The following is a 19,549-nucleotide window of genomic DNA, read 5'->3' as shown; positions in this document are numbered from 1 at the left end:
ACAAAACCATCATAAAATTTATGGGAGAGGCAAGGCAAAGGAACTATTTAACCACGCCTGTCCACCACTGCCAGCTTTTAATTCTGGTTGCTCTTTGTGCTTGGATGGGAGCCTTGACAAGATGGACACTACAGTGATGCTCACTTGGATGCTACTGGCAGCCTCAGGTAATTACAACACCTAACAGTCTCACAGATGTGACTGTCAGATGAAACAAATGTATTTGCTTAACGAGGTGCTTCACACGAGCACTGTGAAGAACCAGAATGGGTTCAGCAGGGAGGACAGGCTTGACCCACTCTCCACACACACAAGCAGGCAGCCTGCCCTGGGAAGCTGGATCAGCCGCCCACACGATTACTGGCTCCCTCATGGAGCCGTTTCGGGTCGCCGAGATTGGGGGATCTCCTGGCCCCTGGAAGTCCCAGCATGCCCTAAACGAGTGCATGGGGCATTCTGGAGCACCCCCCCCCCAATGCCAGGAGGCTTTTTGTAACTTCCCATTCGGGGGACTACTCGTGAGTCACCATGGTGGCACACAACCAGAAAAATGGGGTTAGCAGAGCACACCTCGTTTAAGGAGGAGGCATTTAAGTGGGCTGGCTGCTGGGAGCTGAGCAGGTCCCTTAGCCCACTTTCAGCTGGTCGTCAGAACCTCCTCAATGAGTTTTACATACAGAATCTGGTGAACATGGGATTTTGTTGCAAAGTTACAGAGCATGGCTATGAATGGACAATCCCAATTAAATCTCTATTATTATACTGCTCTTCAGTTATCAGAAAACTTTTAAAGTTAGTAAACAATGCAGGGGTGTGCAGAAACGGCTGTGAATTTTCACTTTTATAGAAGCTCATTTGGTTTCCTCTGAATATTCTCAGATGTCTCCACTTGGGACAACCCAGAATTTGCTTTGAATTTCACCTGTTTTAGCTTTTGGCACTATTTTGGCTATATAGTATGATGAGAAAAGGTTCTGGTCTTGTAGGAACTTGTTTAGTTTCCCTTGAAAATTATTAGATGTTTTTCATTGTGAACATCCCTGAAATTTGCTTTAAACTTCCTGTAAATAAGAAAAAATGTGGAGCCATCCCTAGAAACACATTACTAGGTTTCATGAATCATTCTTTTGATCACATGAAGCTGTTTTATCAGTGAGTTTAGATTTAGCTTTGATCTTTAGCTGAAAGATGGGCATGCATTTATTATATCCGTTTTTAAAAAAATGCTTCAGCACAGCAAATGAACCCTCCCTTGAGCTCACTAGAATGTTTTATAGGTTAAAAAGTTTTCTCTCATCATTAATAAGATAGATAGATAGATAGATAGATAGATAGATAGATAGATAGATAGACAGATTAAAATAAATTTCAGCAAAAAGCCTGAGAAGACAGGTTTCTCGAGGGTCTTCCTAAAAGGAACCAAGATGGAGAAGCTCTTATTTCGGAACGGAGTATATCCCAAAGCCCTGGGGCCGCCACAGAGAAGGCTCAGTCCCGAGTCACCACCAAAACGAGATGGTGGCAACCATAACTGGACATCTCCAGATAATTTTCATAGGCGAAGGTGTCTATGACACAGAAGGTGCTCTCTTATGTTTCCTGGAACCAAGCCATTGAGGACTTTATAGGTAATAAACAGCACTATGTATTTTGCTCGGAAACATATGGGCAGCCAGTGCAGTTGTTTTTTTTTAAATCACCATTATATGGTCCCTTCAGACCAGTCTGGTTAGGGTGTACCAATTATGCTGTATTAATTGTAGTTTCTGGAATACTTACAAAAGCAGTTCCACGTCGAGAGCATTACAGTTGGCAAACCTGGAGGTTGCCAGCACATGCACCACTGTTTTAAGGTCATTTAAGGTCATTTTTGGAATAGCTTTTTGCTTTATAAAGCACTATGGGATATATATGTAAAAAAATGCTACCAGAAGAAGTAAATTTCCACAGAAACTATCAGCCCTCCTGTGGGGAAAAACAGAGGCATCAACCTCTCACATGAGTTGCTGTGCTCTGTGTTTTATAAGCTGCTTCATTTTCAGTGGGTTTCTCTAGGTATTAATACACCTTCTACAATCCTCTGGATTAGTATTTTAAATTATAGCTCTTATTTCTCATCTAATGTCCTTTGATTAGCTTGAACAACAGTAGAACAGTAGAATGCATAGACATATGAACAGAAGAAGGAAACAAAAGGCAATATTCATTTTCTTTTATTATTTTAGAAATTGTTACCTTTGATGGCTATGAGAAGAAATGGCTTTTGACAAAATTACTGGTAGTGAAAGTGAGCCATGATAGACAACTTTTGTCATCATTATGTGACTATAGCCAAAGAAAATAATACTCTGTAACCAATAAAAACAAAATCAAAATATTCAAGACTAATTTCATGCTTTGTAGATGGAGTTTCTCCCTCAATTGGAATGCTTAATATGCAGAATTCTGTATCGAAGATTAGGAAGCTAGGAATTTATCATGTTTATTTATCAAATTTGTTTATCATGTTATTTCCATTTGCTTTTGTATTAGGAACTATTACTGCAACTACAATTGAAAGTACCAGAGAAAGTTCTAGTCGTAAGTACTCTTATTTTTACTTTGCTTTTTCCAGTTTTGAGGTTTCAAATGTTTTCTGCTATAGCTCTAGATTTGGTGCAGGGTGTTATCACTATACTGATGAAACCGAAATCTATTTCTCCATGTCAACATCATTGTGAAAAGGCATAACTTCCCTAAATGACTGCCTGAGGTAGTGATGGGCCGGATGAGGGATAACAAATGGAGACTGAATCCAAATAAGGCGGAGGTACTTATTGTGTGGGGTTGGAACTCAGGCAACAACTTTGATCTGTGTGTCTTGGACAGGGTTACACTCCCCCAGGAAGAACAGGTATGCAGTCTGGGACTGCTTCTGGATCCAGACCTCACTCTTATGTATCAGGTTGAGGCAGTGGCCAGAGGTGCTTTCTATCTGTTTCAGTTGATACACCAGCTGCATCTGTTTCTTGAGATAAACAGCCTCAGAACCGTTGTGCATTAGGGATGTGCATGGAACTGCCAACTGCCAGTTCAGGGGGGGGGGGAATAGCTTTAAGAACCGGGGAGGGTGCTCTTAACCCCTGCTAAAAGGAATCAGAGATGGAGATGCTCTTATTTGGGCAGAGAGTATATCCCAAAGCCCTAGGGCAGCCACAGATAAGGCGCAGTCCTGAGTCACCACCAAAACGAGCTGGTGGCAACCATAACTGGACGTCTCCAGATTTTCTTCATCGGCGAAGGTGCCTATGACACAGAAGGCGCCTATGACGCAGAAGGTGCTGTCTTAAGTTTCCTGGACCCAAGCCATTGAGGACTTTATAGGTAATAAACAGCACTTTGTATTTTGGTCAGAAACATATTGGCAGCCAGAGCAGTTTTTAAAAAATCGCTGTTATAAGGTCCCTTCAGGTTTTTCCAGTGACCAGTCAGGTTAGGGTGTACCGATTATGATGTACCAGTTGTAGTTTCTGGACTACTTACAAAGGCAGCCCCACGTTGAGAGCATTACAGTAGTCAAACCTGGAGGTTATCACCATATGCACCACTGTTTTAAGGTCATTTAAGGTCATTTTTTTGGAATAGCTTTTTGCTTTATATAGCACTATGGAATATATATGTGGAAACTGCTACCAGAAGAAGTAAATTTCCACAAAAACTATCAGCCCTCCTGTGGGGAAAAAACCAAGGCACATGTGTCTCTCACATGTGTTGCTGTGCTCTGTGTTTTTAAGCTCCTTTATTTTCAGTGGGTTTCTCTAGGTATTAATACACCTACTACCATCCTCTGGATTAATATTTTAAATTATAGCTCTTATTTCTCATCTAATGTCCTTTGATTAGCTTGAACAACAGTAGAACAGTAGAATGCATAGACATATGAACAGAAGAAGGAAACAAAAGGCAATATTTATTTGCCTTAATCGCTTTAGAAATTGTTACCTTTGATGGCTATGACCAGAAATGGCTTTTGACAAAATTACTGTTGGTGAAAGTTTGCCATGATAGACAACTTTTGTCATCATTATGTGACTATAGCCAAAGAAAATAATAATCTGTAATCAATAAAAACAAAATCAAAATATTCAAGACTAATTTTATGCGTTGTAGATGGAGCTCCTCCCTCAATTGCCATGTTTAATATGCAGAATTCTGTATCGAAGACCAGAAAGCTAGGAATTCATTATCTTTATCATGTTATTTCCATTTGCTTTTGTCATAGGAACTATTGCTAGAGCTACAACAGCTGAAGCTCCAAATACTAGAGAAGGTTCTAGTCATAAGTACTCTTATTTTTACTTTGCTTTTTCCAGTTTTGAGGTTTCAAATGTTTTCTGCTATAGCTCTAGATTTGGTGCAGGGTGTTATCACTATACTGATGAAACCCAAATCTATTTCTCCATGTCAACATCATTGTGAAAAGGCATAACCTCCCTAAATGCCTGCCTGAGGTGGTGATGGGCTGGATGTGGGATAGCAAACAGACTCAATCCAAATAAGGCAGAGGTACTTATTGTGTGGGGTAGGAACTCAGGCCACAACTTGATCTGTGTGTCTTGGACAGGGTTACACTCCCCCAGGAAGAACAGGTATGCAGTCTAGGACTGCTTCTGGATCCAGACCTCACTCTTATGTATCAGGTTGAGGCAGTGGCCAGAGGTGCTTTCTATCTGTTTCAGTTGATACACCAGCTGCATCTGTTTCTTGAGATAAACAGCCTCAGGACTGTTGTGCATTAGGGATGTGCACGGAACCGGCAACTGCCAGTTCAAGGGGGGGGGATAGCTTTAAGAACCGGGGAGTGTGCTCTTAACTCCCCCTAAAAGGAACCCGAGATGGAGATGCTCTTATTTCGGCAGGGAGTATCTTCTAAAGCCCTGAGTTAGCCACAGAGAAGGCTCTGTCCCGAGTCACCACCAAAATCAGTTGGTGGCAAACATGACTGGACATCTCCAGATGATCTTCATAGGCAAAGGTGCCTATGACGCAGAAGGTGCTCACTTAAGTTTCCTGGACCCAAGCCATTGAGGACTTTATAGGTAATAAACAGCACTTTGTATTTTGCTTGGAAACATATTGGCAGCCAGTGCAGTTTTTAAAAAATCACCATTATATGGTCCCTTCAGGTTGTCCCATAGACCAGTCTGGTTAGGGTGTACCAGTTATGCTGTACCAATTATAGTTTCCGGACCACATACAAAGGCAGTCCCACTTCGAGACCATTACAGTAGTGAAACCTGGCGGTTACCAGCACATGCACCACTGTTTTAAGGTCATTTAAGATAATTTTTGGAATAGTTTTTTGCTTTATCAAGCACTATGGAATATATATGTGGAAAAATGCTACCAGAAGAAGTAAATTTCAACAAAAACTATCACCCCTCCTGTGGGAAAAAACAGAGGCATCAACCTCTCACATGTATTGCTGTGCTCTGTGTTTTTAAGCTGCTTTATTTTCAGTGGGTTTCTCTCAGTATTAATACACCTACTACCATCCTCTGGATTAGTATTTTAAATTATAGCTCTTATTTCTCATCTAATGTGCTTTGATTAACTTGAACAACAGTTGAACAGCAGAATGCATGGACATAAGAATAGAAGAAGGAAACAAAAGGCAATATTTATTTGCCTTTATCGCTTTAGAAATTGTTACCTTTGATGGATATGAGCAGAAATGGCTTTTGACAAAATTACTGTTGGTGAAAGTTTGCCATGATAGACAACCTTTGTCATCATTATGTGACTATAGCCAAAGAAAATAATAATCTGTAATCAATAAAAAAATCAAAATATTCAAAACTAATTTTATGATTTGTAGATGGAGCTTCTCCCTCAATTGCCATGTTTAATATGCAGAATTCTGTATCGAAGACCAGAAAGCTAGGAATTCATTCTGTTTATCATGTTATTTCCATTTGCTTTTGTCATTGCTACAGCTACTCTCACTACAACTGAAACTACTACTAGAGCAAATTCCATTTGTAAGTACTCATATTTTTACTTTGCTTTTTCCAGTTATGAGATTTCAAATGTTTTCTGCTATAGCTCTAGATTTGGTGCAGGGTGTTATCACTATGCTGATGAAACCCAAATCTATTTCTCCATGTCAACATCATTGGGAAAAGGCATAACCTCCCTAAATGCCTGCCTGAGGTGGTGATGGGCTGGATGAGGGATAGCAAACTGAGACTCAATCCAATAAGGCAGAGGTACTTCTTGTGTGGGATCGGAACTCAGGAGACAACTTCAATTTGCCTGTCCTGGACAGAGATATGCTCCCCCACAAGGAATAGGTATGTAGTCTGGGACTGCTTCTGGATCCAAACCTCTCTCTGATGTATCAGGTTGGGGCAGTGGCCAGAGGTGCTTTCTATCATCTTCAGTTGATGCACGAGCAGCATCTGTTTATTGAGATAAACAACCTCAGAACCGTTGTGCATTAGGGATGTGCACGGAACCGGCAACTGCCGGTTCAAAGGGGGGGGTATCTTTAAGGACCGGGGAGGGTGCACTTAGCCACCACCCCCCGGCTGCATTGCCCCCACCGGCGCTGTGTCTAAAAATGGTCCAGTGGGGCGTCAGTGTACCTCCTTGCTGCCCCGGTGTACACCAGACTGGAAGTACTCAGAATTGCTCCCTGTGCATGTGTACATCATGCTCACGCATGCGCACATCACACGTGTGTGCACACATCACGATGTACACATGTGCATAAGGCACTTCTGGGTGCTTCCGGTCCGACATACACTGAGGCAGCATGGATGTATGCTGCTGCCCCGCAGGACCATTTTTAGACACAGCGCCGGTGGGGGAAATGCAGGGGGGTGGGTAAGAGCACCTTCCCCGGTCCTCAAAGTTATCCCCCCCCCACATCTGAACCAGCTGAACAGCCAGATTTCGTACTGGTCCTTAGGTCTGTAAATGGGCCACTGAACCAGTTCATGCACATCCCTATTGTGCATATGTTGGTAAACTCCAGACTTGATTACTGTAATGTGCTGCATGTGGGGCTTCCTCTGAATGTAGTCTGGAAACTGCAATTGGTGCAAAATGTGGCAGCCATTTTGGTCTCTGGGTCATCTTGAGGAGACCACATTAGCAGGGGCGTATCTAGGGTGGGGCAGGCAGGGCACGTGCCCTGTGCGCCACTTGAAGGGGGTGCCATTTTTAAAAACGAAAAAAAAAATTTAAATGGCCACTGAAAACAAAATGGCCACTGTGCATACTCAAATGGCCTCTGCGAAGACCTAGGCCATGTCAGGCCTCTCAGAGGCCATTTGAGCATGCGCAGTGGCCATTTTGTTTTTGGTGGACATTAAAAATTTTTTTTAAAATGGCCACCGCACATGCTCAAATGGTCCCTGCGAGGTCCTAGGCCTTGCCAGGCCTCACAGAGGCCATTTGAGCATGTGTGGCGACCTCCAAAATGGCCACCATGCCAATCGCGAACAGGCCTGAAAATCATCCCGGGATGGGCTGCAGCGATGAATTAAGAGGCCAGAGGGTGGAGGGGGGACTTTTGCAGAAACCCCCCCCACCTTTATGAAGCCCCCCAAAGGGGCTACAGGTAAAAAAAAATTAAAATTTAATATAAGCCACTGTACACATATTCAGTTTGGCACTATATACAGAAAATCAGGGCTTGTCAATACTGAGCTGAAGCTTATGAGCTAGGATTGTATTCATTTGCTCTTACTTTGCTTCTTGTGAAAAGTGAGTTAAATGTGATGTCTTAATAATATGGCTATTAATGGTGCGTTTGTCTTTAAATCAGTGTGAAATCCTTAGTATTAAGGCCCAGTGGGAGTTTCTTGCTCTCTTTCTCTCATTTTAACTGTCTTTCTCAAAGACTAGAATATATTCCAAGCAGTGACACAGTTTACTCTGCATATCCTTTAATTATTTTCAGAGTATCTGGAAAAAGTCAAATTCTCCATTTATTTTTAAAACTTATGTAATAGTGATGTTACAATGCATAGTAGAGAATTAGACAGGCACTTCTGTTTAGTTTTCCAAGTACACCTCCACATAGTATTTGGGTATTTCATGAGCCCCAGCATACTGAAATTTGTAGTTTTCCAGCATTTTTTGGTCTGGCTACGTTCACTGCTAAATAGTTTTTGAAATATTAAAAGGTTAACAAGCTTGACTTGTATTTTTAAGCTGATATTATGGTAAAGTTTTCTGAAAGATGAGTGTCAGATGTTGGGACAGGGGGCGCAATTTCAGTGCTTGCCCTAGGCGCTAGATACGCCTCTTGACCTCTTCTAAGATAACTGCACTGCCTACCATATGTTCCGGGGCATAATACAAAGTGCTGGCTATAATTCATAAAGCCCGAGACAGTTTAGGTCCAGGTTATTTAAGAGAACACCTACTTTGATATGAGTCCTGCTGCCTATTGAGATCATCCAGGGAGGACCATCCGTAGTTGCCAGCAGCTTGTCTGGTGGCTACTCAGGTGTTGGCCTTCTCTGTTGCCTCCCCGAGGCTTTGGAATATGCTCCCCATTGAAGTAAGAGCCTCCCATCTCTGATAAGGTGGTTAAGACACATTTGTTCACCCAGGCTTTCAATTAGACACATAGATTTTAACATTGTTTTAAATTTTAATTTTTAAAAATGTTTTCAGGTTTTAGTTTTTTAAATTTTGTTGTTTTACTGTAAAATGCCCAGAGAGACCTGAGCTTTGGATGGTTTATAAATATTATAAACAAACAAATCAATGTTTGCACACACAGTGTAAGGTCATCACATTCATTCACAATTTTTAGATTGTGAGCCCTTTGGGGACAGGGATCCATCTTATTTATTTATTATTTCTCTGTGTAAACCACCCTGAGCCATTTTTGGAAGAGCGGTATAAAAATCAAATTAATAATAATAACAACAACTACTGCTACTACTACTACAAACAAAGGCATGACAAGGTAGCAGGGATGATACACTGGAACATCTGCAAAAAATACAAGCTACCTGTAGCCAAAAATTGGTGGGACCATAAAATTGAAAAAGTTGTTGAAAATGAAGATGTAAAAATATTATGGGACTTCCGACTACAGACAAACATCTGCCACACAATACACCAGATATAACTGTAGTCGAGAAGAAAGAAAAACAAGTCAAAATAATTGACATAGCAATACCAGGGGATAGCAGAATAGAAGAAAAAGAAATAGAAAAAAATCACCAAATACAAAGATCTACAAATTGAAATTGAAAGGCTGTGGCAGAAAAAGACCCAAATAATCCCAGTGGTAATTGGCGCCCTGGGTGCAGTTCCAAACGACCTTGAAGAGCACCTCAACACCATAGGGGCCACAGAAATCACCATCAGCCAATTACAAAAAGCAGCTTTACTGGGAACAGCCTATATTCTGCGACGATATCTACAACAACTGACAATAAAATCCAGCCATCCCAGGTCCTTGGGAAGGACTCGATGTCTGGATAAAACAAACCAGTCAATAACACCTGTCTGACTGTGTAAACAAGAAATAATAATAATAATAATAATAATAATAATAATAATAATAATAATAATAAAAGGACTCGATGTCTGGATAAAACAAACCAGTCAATAACACCTGTCTGACTGTGTAAACAAGAAATAATAATAATAATTCATGACTACCAATATGGAAGACAAAACAGAAACAACAGAAGTTACGACCTTCAAGGTCTGTGAGAGCACAAGAGGGAAAACACACCTAATGGGTATATTCTTTGGTTCTGAGTAGAGTTATGGAGACAGAAGCCATGCCATCTGGATATTACAAATATCTCATGACTTGTTTGGAACTGGACGGGGGAATACAGCTTGGAAAAGCAATTCAGAATGGAGAAGAGACTGTGCAAAGGTTTAAGCACCCCTCTTGAAGCTGCTTTCATTAAAAGTCAGGTTACATTGCCTGTCAAAGGCCACATTCACATTGGAACCATGGTTCCCCCTCCCCCGTGTGCTTACCTGTCCACATTTGGATGTAATGGGCAGGATTTGAACAGCAAACTGTGAGGCTGCAGAGAGGAGGCGGAACAGGCTGTGTGGGCTGGGCTGTCCTTAGGGCATGGCAAGCAAGGTGAATGCCCCGAACCCCACTCTTTTAACCCCCATTAGAATTAACTGGAAGGGCCCCCCCGCACTGGCTGATTTACCCCAGAGCCTGCATCCCAGCAGGGCTCTTTGACAGCCCTGTGTGCCGGCTTCCTTCAGGCATGAAGGACAGCCCTGGCAGCCAATCACAGCTGGAGAGCGAGAGGAGCTGGTTACAGCAAGCGCAGCCTGCAATTCTGAATTCAGATGTTCCACAGCTGGCTGCAATCATCACGTAGGAGCAGCAAAAGTCACTACAGGCTGAGGGTTCAAGTTGGAGTTTGGGGGGGCGAACACTGGGATGCTTTTTAAATGGGGCCGAGCTAGCATGCGTTCAGTCATACACGGAATCCAACCTCTGCCTCGTTTAACTCCAGTTTCCTTTTACGTGTGAATGTGGCCACTAGACAGGGCTAGACTATCTTGCACCCTAGGCAAGGCTAAGTACTTGCACCCCACTAAAAAAATTGCAACTTTGATTTTCAAAAACAGATGTTTTTTAGAAAAAATGAAGAGCACAAAACTTGAAACTGCTAAATTTATTTTAAATTGCAAGAATAGGTAATACATCATTTTTTGATTATCTTTCTCAAATACAAAAGAAAATATTTTGGCACACAAATCATTTTGATTGATTTGATACACTCTGCGCCCCTCTGTGCCCTAGGTGGCTGCCTAGTTGGCCTAGTGGTAGCATCGGCCCTGCCACTAGGTCAAGGTTGCCCTTAGAGGTTTGACGTTTATCCCATCTAATTGCAGCTCCATAAAATGTAATGAGCAAAATTTAGTACACATTTAGATGACCATCTGTGTGCTGGATTGTGGCCAATAGATTCTTCCTTGCTGTGACTACCACATTTCACTACGTTTGCTGTTTGCTTCGGCTGTAAGGAAATAACGTAGGTGCAATTTTCCAACTGGAGTGGAGGCGGTATGAACATGGAAATAAATAACACACTTATCTTGTGTATACTAGGCTTAGCTGCAGCAAGATCAAGGTCTTCCTTTTCTCTACAGAGAGTGTAGTACTTTATCCAGCCTTAGAAGCCGTAACAATATGTAAAGGAACAGTCACATTTTGATCATTTCCCCGCGATTATACTATAAAAGAGGATACGTTTCAGTATTTGCATAATTGTTATTATGCTGATATATATTTACTTTGTTTTTTCTAGATACAAATGCTGTTACCATTGGAGACGGTGAGTTTGTAAACATATGCTGTTCATATTCCCAGTTAGACCTATATGCCACTAGCTTAACTTATTGGAACAGCATTCCTGACAAATGACTGCCAAGACTTCTTTCTGAAGCCCTCTAGTGAAGGATAGCCCACCACCCTGTGAGTGAAACAGCCCGCCTTGTGCAGTGTAGCATCTCCTTTGCTGGATATTTTCAAAGAGAGGCTACATGGCCATCTGACAGGGATCTTGTAGTACATAGGTAGCTGCCATATACTGAGTCAGACCATTGGTCTATCTAGCTCAGTATTGCCTTCACAGACTGGCAGCAGCTTCTCCAAGTTTGCAGGCAGGAATCTCTCTCAGCCCTATCCTGGAGAAGCCAGAGGGGGAATTTGAAACCAGAGCAGCTCCATCCCCTGAGGGGAATATCTTACAGTGCTCACACTTCTGGTCTCCCATTCATATGCAACCAGGTGGACCCTGCTTAGCTAATAGGACAAGTCATGCTTGCTACCACAAGACCAGCTCTCCTTTCTAGTAGCAGTTTACTTTTTTAAAAAAGCATTTTATTATTTATTTCCTACATTTTGATACTGCCCCATACAAAAAGGTCCCTTGGTGGTTCACAATCAAAAAACCATTAAAACATTGATACAATTAAAATAATTTAAAATACAAAGAAAAACTCTAAAACCCAAAGCTTTAAAACTACAAACTAAAAGCCTGGCTAAACAGGTTTGTTTTCAGGTCCTTCTTAAAAACATTCAGAGAAGGGAAACGTTCTGAATAGGGGGTTGAATTAGGAGAGCACAAAGGTCCCTTCCAGCTCTACAATGCTGTGATTCTATGATATGCTTGGACAATTATGGAGAGCATTTACAGAAAGAGCACTGTTGATCAATGGGCTGCTATGGCCCCTGTTAAGTCTGTTCAAGACTATTTAACTTCTTCTAGTAGTTCTAAGAAGAGCTTTCTTATGTTTCCATAAACATGACTAGTAAACATAACACCAAGTAGTAGATTCCCAAGGGTACGTTGCCTCTGAATGGGCAAAGCAGATTTTGGATAGTGTAGAGAGTGCAGCTACTGTATTTACCCAAATCGAAGATGACTCTGAATTTAATACGACCCCCTTAAAAAGTAGAGGTTAAATACAGGTTATACCTGCATCTACTCAAAAGGAACCAGACTCTGAATGCTGAATTATTTCAGTTACATTATGATGCTATGGAAGCACTACTGCAGCAAGAGGATCAGAATAACACCATTCCTAAACTGACAGCACCATTGCATACAAGGCGGGTTAAGATTTTTGACAATCTCCCCTTCTCTGGGAAGCTTTCTGTGCCATCTGGAAATGCATTCATTCACTGTGCATACCTCACAAACACATTTTTGGGTGGCACAGAGACCTTATGGGGAAGGAGAGGTAATAAAAAAATCACTCTCCATGTGAGCACCTGTGCTGTATGTCTAGAAGTGCTGTTATTCTGAACTTTTCGCTACACCATTGGTCAGGATGTCAGTTGATGTTCTCAGTCGTGTGGAACATCCGATCATGCCCCAGTCCAAACTTAATAGTTGAGATGTGCTGAACTTGGTTGGATGACAATCTCAATATGAGCTGGAGGTTTTCTGTGACCCTACTTCCACCTATGAAAAAGCCTTTAGCCAACTAAATAAAAACTAGGAGATCATTATTTTTAAAATCATCATCATCATTAACGCAGGAAGGTCTACTCAAAATATTTAATTCCTGGTGTACTAGATAGGTAGTGAAAGTCCCATAAATAAAATCGAAAACATGGAAGTGGTCAGAGACACATCGTAAGACTAGTCTAAAGACAGATATGATATGCAGGCAAAAAGCATGGCTTAGTTCTCACAAAGGTGGTAAAACTTTGTCTAGGTCATATCACTTCGGATTGCAGAAGAGGGCACACTTCAATGAATGCTTTTCATTACAAAATAATTCACTCCACACAGAAAACATGATATTAGGGGAAATTGTTTAATATAGCCTGCTCCTTGGCATTTAGTTCTATATTGGCAGGAAATGAGCAGAAGTCATAGGAACCATGGCTTATTTTAACGAAGGTTTGTTAAATAATAATAGTTTAGACAATCACCAGATCTTTGTCCATATTGTGGTTTGTTTGGGTTCTATCTCTTTTCCTTTCCTCCCATCACCCTTCTTTCAATTTGAGAGCCCTGTGAGGGTGGAGCTACTGAAAGAAACCAAGATTAAACCATGAGTGCAGATTCAAATGTCATGCAAGACCATAACTGGGAGAAACAGCCAACTTCAATGTTTGGTTTCAGATATTGGCTTGAGAGTCTGAAATAAACCATAGTGTGTTGACAATCATAAGTTTAGACATACTAGCTACAGTCATGTAGACAGGGGTGTAACTATAATAGGGCAAGGGGATACAGTTGTCTGGGGGCCCCCTGCCTTGGGGGGGCCCAAGTGGCAAGTCACATGACTGACTCCCCCAGCCGTGCACCCGCCTGGGCTTCCTCCAGTTGTATTCATCCTCCGAAATTGATGTGAGTGTTAAGACCTGGAGCTACAAGAACAGCATGTCTTTCTCTAGTACCATTAAATGACTTGCATATCCACAATTTACAAAACCTTTAAAAATAATTTAGGATGATGTTCTATTGTGGCACATAGGTTTTTACTATGTTTTTTGTTACCACTATTCAGCCTCATTTAAGATTTCTTTACTTCATGAGCTGAGCTTCAGTGGGGGGGCCGGCATTTTAAAATCGTGTCTCTGGGCCCACTACAACCTTGCTACACCCCTGCATGTAGAATAAAACAGTTATGGATGATGTCTGCATAACTGTTTTTGTTTAGAGGGGCATTTAATTTACAATGTTTTTGTTTGGAGGAGCATTTAATTCTATGAGCTTCCACCTGCAGTCTGAACTGGTATGGGCCAGGCCCACATATCTGTAGTGATGTGCAGATTGGTGTTGGTTACTGCTGACTCCAGTAGCCCTGACACAACCTCCCTCCATGCCAGGTACAGGGAGGGCACTACCTTCCTGCTAAAGATGGTACATGAGGGGATCTAGTAGTTGAGGACAAGCAGCTGGAGCTGCTGGTGGTTGAAGCATTCTCCACCATCTGGAATGGCTGGTCATCATCCAGAGCCATCATCCCTCCAATGGCCTGAGTTATGAGGCGTGCCTCTGAGTGACCAGATCGCTAGTCCACCGACTGCATGCACTGAGTGGCAGGCAACGTCCCCTGCTTGGGAGCAGGACAGGATCACGTCTCTTGCCATTGCTAGTCAAGGGCACAGAAGGTGGCCTAGTGTTGTCAGCAGGAGCAAGGATGCCTGGATGATGCTGTTCGAGGTGCCTCCACATCGATGATATCCCAAAATGCTTGGCATCCTGGCCCCTGCTGAACTGTGACCTGCAGTGCGTGCAGACAGCACATGTAGGCTCACCATGGGATGACTCAAATTGCTCCCACACAGTGCTGCTGTTGTCAGTCCTGGACTGTTTGGAGGCTTGTGATACTACTGGGACTGCTGGTTGGCCACCACCAGCACCCCCACTTCCCTCCATCTGGGGCTGAGAAGGTCCAGGTGCAACAGGAATTACTTAAGAACCAGAGGACTGGAGAGTAGCAAATGTAACACCGATTTTCAAAAAGGGATCTAGGGGCGATCCAGGAAATTACAGGCCAGTTAGCCTAATGTCCATTCCAGGCAAATGGATGGAAAGCATCCTCAAGGATAAAATTGTAAAGCACCTAGAAGAACAAGCCCTGCTGGGAGTGAGCCAGCATGGCTTCCACAAAGGTAAATCTTGCCTCACCAACCTTTTGGACTTCTTTGAGAGTGTCAACGAATGTGTGGATCAAGGTGATCCAGTTGACATAGTTTACCTGGACTTCCAGAAAGCTTTTGACAAAGTTCCTCATCAAAGACTCCTGAGGAAACTTAGCTGTCATGGGATAAAGGGACAAGTACATGTGTGGATTGCTAACTGGTTGAAAGATAGGAAACAGAGGGTAGGTATAAATGGAGAGTTTTCACAATGGAAGGAAGTAAGAAGTGGGGTCCCCCAGGGATCTGTACTGAGACTGGTGCATTTTAATTTATTCATAAATGATCTAGAAGCAGGGGTAAGCAGCGATGTGGCCAAATTTGCAGATGATACCAAACTCTTCCAGGTAGTGAAATCCCAAACGGATTTTGAGCAGCTCTAAAAGGATCTCTCCAAACTGGGGGAGTGGGCGACAAAATGGCAAATGTGGTTCAATGTTAGCAAGTGTAAAGTGATGCACATTGGGACGAAAAACCCCAACCTCAAGTATATGCTGATGGGATCCGAGCTGTCGGTGATGGACCAGGAGAGGGATCTTGGGGTTGTGGTGGACAGCTCGTTGAAAGTGTCGACTCAATGTGCGGTAGCTGTGAAAAAGGCCAATTCCATGCTAGGGATCATTAGAAAGGGGATTGAAAATAAAACAGCTAACATTATAATGCCCTTATACAAAACTATGGTGCCACCACACTTGGAGTACTGCGTACAATTCTGGTCACTACATCTTAAAAAGGACATTGTTGAATTGGAGAAGGTACAGAAGAGGGCAACCAAGATGATCAGGGGCCTAGAGCACCTTTCTTATGAGGCAAGACTACAACACCTGGGGCTTTTTAGTTTAGAAAAAAGACGACTGCGGGGAGACATGAGAGAGGTCTATAAAATCATACATGGCATGGAGAAAGTGGAGAGAGAGAGATTCCTTTCCCTCTCACACAACACTAGAACCAGGGGTCACTCCATGAAATTGATTGCCAGGAGGTCTAGGACCAACAAACGGAAGTACTTTTTCATACAACGCGTGATCCACTTGTGGAACTCTCTGCCACAGGACGTGGTGACAGCCAACAACCTGGATGGCTTTAAAAGGGGTTTGGATAACTTCATGGAGGAAAGGTCTATCAATGGCTACTAGTCGGAGGGCTGTGGGCCACCTCCAGCATCAAGGGCAGGGTGCCTCTGAGTACCAGTTGCAGGGGAGTAATGTCAGGAGAGAGGGCCCGCCCGCAACTCCTGTCTGTGGCTTCCAGTGGCATCTGGTGGGCCACTGTGTGAAACAGGATGCTGGACTAGATCAGCTTTGGGCCTGATCCAGCAGGGCTGTTCTTATGTTCAGACCTGTTAGGTGGGCCCTAGAGGGCCATTGGTAATCTCTAATCCACCAAGCAACAGTGAGCAGTAGTGAGTAGCAGATCAGGGTCCAGCAGTGAACAGCAGAGCAGGTTCATAGGAATATAAGAAGCTGCCATTTATTGAGTCAGACCACAGATCCATCTAGCTAAGTATTGTCTACACAGAGTGGCAGTGGCTTCTCCAAGGTTGCAGGCAGGAATCTCTCTCAGCCCTATCTTGGAGAAGCCAGGGAGGGAACTTGTAACCTTCTGCTCTTTCCAGAGCAGTTCCATCTCCTAAGGGGAATATCTTACACTGCTCACACATCAAGTCTCCCATTCATATGCAACTAGAGTGGACCCTGCTTAGCTAAGGGACAAGTCATGCTTGCTACCATAAGACCAGCTCTTCTCTCTGTCCTGCAGCAAGCAGCAGCAGAGCAGGGTCCAGCAAGCAGAGCAGCAGCAGGGTCTAGCAAGCAGAGCAGGGCTCAGGGAAGGGTCCAGCAGAGCAGGAGCAGCATAGAGAATGAGAGAGAGAGCAGGGGTCCACAGCAAAAGCAGGCCAGGCATCAGGGCAAGGTAACAAGGCAGCCAGCAGAGCTCTTCCTCAGAAGTCAAGGTAGAGTGAAATGTTCAAATACATTTCAAAACTCCCTCCTTTTTGCTCCGACCTCCCTCAACCTTCCCTCCCAGCCAATGGAACAGAGTTGCTTTGACAACACTCTGATCTGAATGATAACAAGCCAACCTGGAGAAAGGAGATTGCTAGCCAATCAGAAGGCAGTGGCAGAAAACCAATCAGAAAGGGTGAAAAAGTGTAAACAACCTGACAAAATGGTGGATGCCACCTCTGAACCATTGAATTGGTTCAAACCTGTTGTATTTGAACTGGGCTTGGTTCGGTTCAAACTCAGACCAGCCCTCTCTTCTACAGGGCCTGTCCAGTTTGAACTCAAACCAGTTGAACCAGTCTGGTTTGAGCCAAACCCAGTTTGAACAGAACTGGTTCTTCACACCCCTATCAGGGGCTTGGTGCCCTCTCACATTTTCTCCCATAACTTTAACTCTGCCACACGCAGAATTACCAGCTCAGTGAAACCAAGGCTATCCTATGGAAAGGAGAAAGAGAAGGGAATGAAAGGAAAGTGCTAAGAGAGGCTAACATGCTAACTAAATTACTCTACTGAAGTTCCATTGAAACTAACAAGACAAATTAGTCTTAACTTTGATAGCACTTCTGTTTAGCTGAGTTTCTGTTAATTTAGAATTCTTTTAAGTAATTTATACAATCATTTCTGAGTCCTGAGAGACAACAGTGAAAAGCATAATGATGCCACATGTGCATGACAAAAAACTTTCAAAAAATCCCCTTTTTAAAAACCTGTGCTAGAAGTACAAAAATGAAAGCAAATGTTACAATAAAGGTCTTCTTTTTTCTTTCAAACAGAGTTGTTGGTGCGACTGTCAGACGAGTCGAACAACTGTGCTGGTCGTGTTGAAGTCTACTACTTTGGGGGCTGGACTGGTGTTTGTAGTGAAGGGTTTGGCATACAAGATGCTCAGGTAGTCTGCAGACAGCTCAACTGTGGCCGAGCACTTGCTGCTGTGGAGAGGCACTCGGATTCCTATTATCCTTACCTGAGTAATGTGAACTGTCTTGGTGATGAAGAATACTTATGGCAATGCTCTTTTCAAGAAGGAGGATGTTGGGGCAACACACATGCCGGTGTGATTTGTGAAGGTATGTATGTTATCTGTTTCAACAAGCCAGAATCTTGGTTAGGTGAAGACAGAGGTTTATGAGAGCAATCTAAATATATTAGAACTAGTAGGTGAAGCCTGCCATTGATTGGGCAAAGTCAGTTTGTGCAGATTATACTTACAGGAAAGTTGAAGAAATTATATATATGTAACATATTTTTACTAATGAGATCTTTTTCTTTATTAAAGAGAAGGAACAGTTTGAAATTTGTAGGATTTAAACTTCAAAAAATTATTCATTTTATTGAATAATGACCATAAATGTTAAATTTAAACCAAAGTAAATTTGAATCCCAGAAAGTTTAAAAAAAAATTGGGCATGATGCTGTTTGGGAATTATTGATCTAATTATTGAGTGTTAAAAATCTGTTGAGAACAATAACCAAATTTGATGAGCTTATTCAGAATGTCTTCTTTAAAAACACACACCATGCATGTTCCAGTGTAAAAAGTAATTGGGAAGTATGCTATTCAGAATTTTTTCAAAAAAACTACATTAAAAAAGCATATTCCAGGGTAAAATGTAGTGCATTCAGCTAATATTAGTGGCAGGATTGTGTATGCAAAATTTGGAATCTGTAGGTCATCGGGAATTTATCAGTTTTAAAAAGTTTTCAATGTTGGATTTTAAATTATGTTAATGTTTTAATCATTTTTGGTTTTGTTTAATTTGTATTGTTTTTATTGTACACCACCCAGAGATGCAGGTCTTGGGCGGTATAAAAATATGTTAAATAAAATAAATAAAATAAAGTATGACTTTATTTTACACAAACACATTCTTCAAAATATATAATAGATGAAGGGGAAATTTGCATTTCACCCATGAAATATAGATTTCACTTTGTGGTTTAATTAATCTGAATTCTACTATTCCTTTTTTTGGTGGATTACACATATGTTGTCTCTATGAAGATGATTAAGATGAACAATGATCTTAATTACAACTTGGAGACAAATTGTTTAATTACATTTACATTAGGCTGGGATTCCAGCTTGTCTTCCAGCTTGTCAGTATTTATAGAATAGGGTATTTTCAAACAATTCAGAATTTCCACCTACTCCCAATCTGGTTTTTAGCCTACATTCCAGTAGGCTTATGAGATCACCCGGCATTCTGAGTGTGTGTCTGTCCGTGTGTGTCCCCACCAACTTTGCAATGCCTGGGCCAATATGAAACAATATGAAACAAACTGGGTACAATTGTAGTGAGGGACACATAGGGACACTTCAGTGACATAGTTTGTGATGATGTCATCAACCCCAATTCAAGATGGTGGATGCTTAAAT

At 42.1% G+C, this 19,549-nt stretch overlaps 2 protein-coding genes across 2 annotated transcripts in view; one reads left to right on the top strand and one right to left on the bottom strand.

The window, feature by feature from the left end:
• The window catches only part of LOC128350590 (deleted in malignant brain tumors 1 protein-like), a 50,377-nt gene extending 40,341 nt beyond the window's left edge, over positions 1-10,036 (bottom strand). The window contains exon 1 of the mRNA XM_053308988.1: positions 10,006-10,036. Within this exon, the coding sequence (XP_053164963.1) occupies positions 10,006-10,015 (10 nt within the window). The 5' untranslated portion in view covers positions 10,016-10,036. The remainder of the gene's footprint in view (positions 1-10,005) is intronic.
• The window catches only part of LOC128349938 (deleted in malignant brain tumors 1 protein-like), an 85,355-nt gene that overhangs the window by 3,059 nt on the left and 62,747 nt on the right, over positions 1-19,549 (top strand). The window contains exons 2-5 of the mRNA XM_053307277.1: positions 2,533-2,580; positions 5,976-6,020; positions 11,307-11,333; positions 17,946-18,239. The gene's annotated coding sequence lies outside the window, so the exon portion shown is untranslated. The remainder of the gene's footprint in view (positions 1-2,532; positions 2,581-5,975; positions 6,021-11,306; positions 11,334-17,945; positions 18,240-19,549) is intronic.

Source organism: Hemicordylus capensis, chromosome 3 (genome assembly GCF_027244095.1).
Source record: "Hemicordylus capensis ecotype Gifberg chromosome 3, rHemCap1.1.pri, whole genome shotgun sequence".
NCBI classification, from domain to species: Eukaryota; Metazoa; Chordata; class Lepidosauria; order Squamata; family Cordylidae; genus Hemicordylus; species Hemicordylus capensis.
This window is presented reverse-complemented; position numbering and strand designations above follow the sequence as displayed.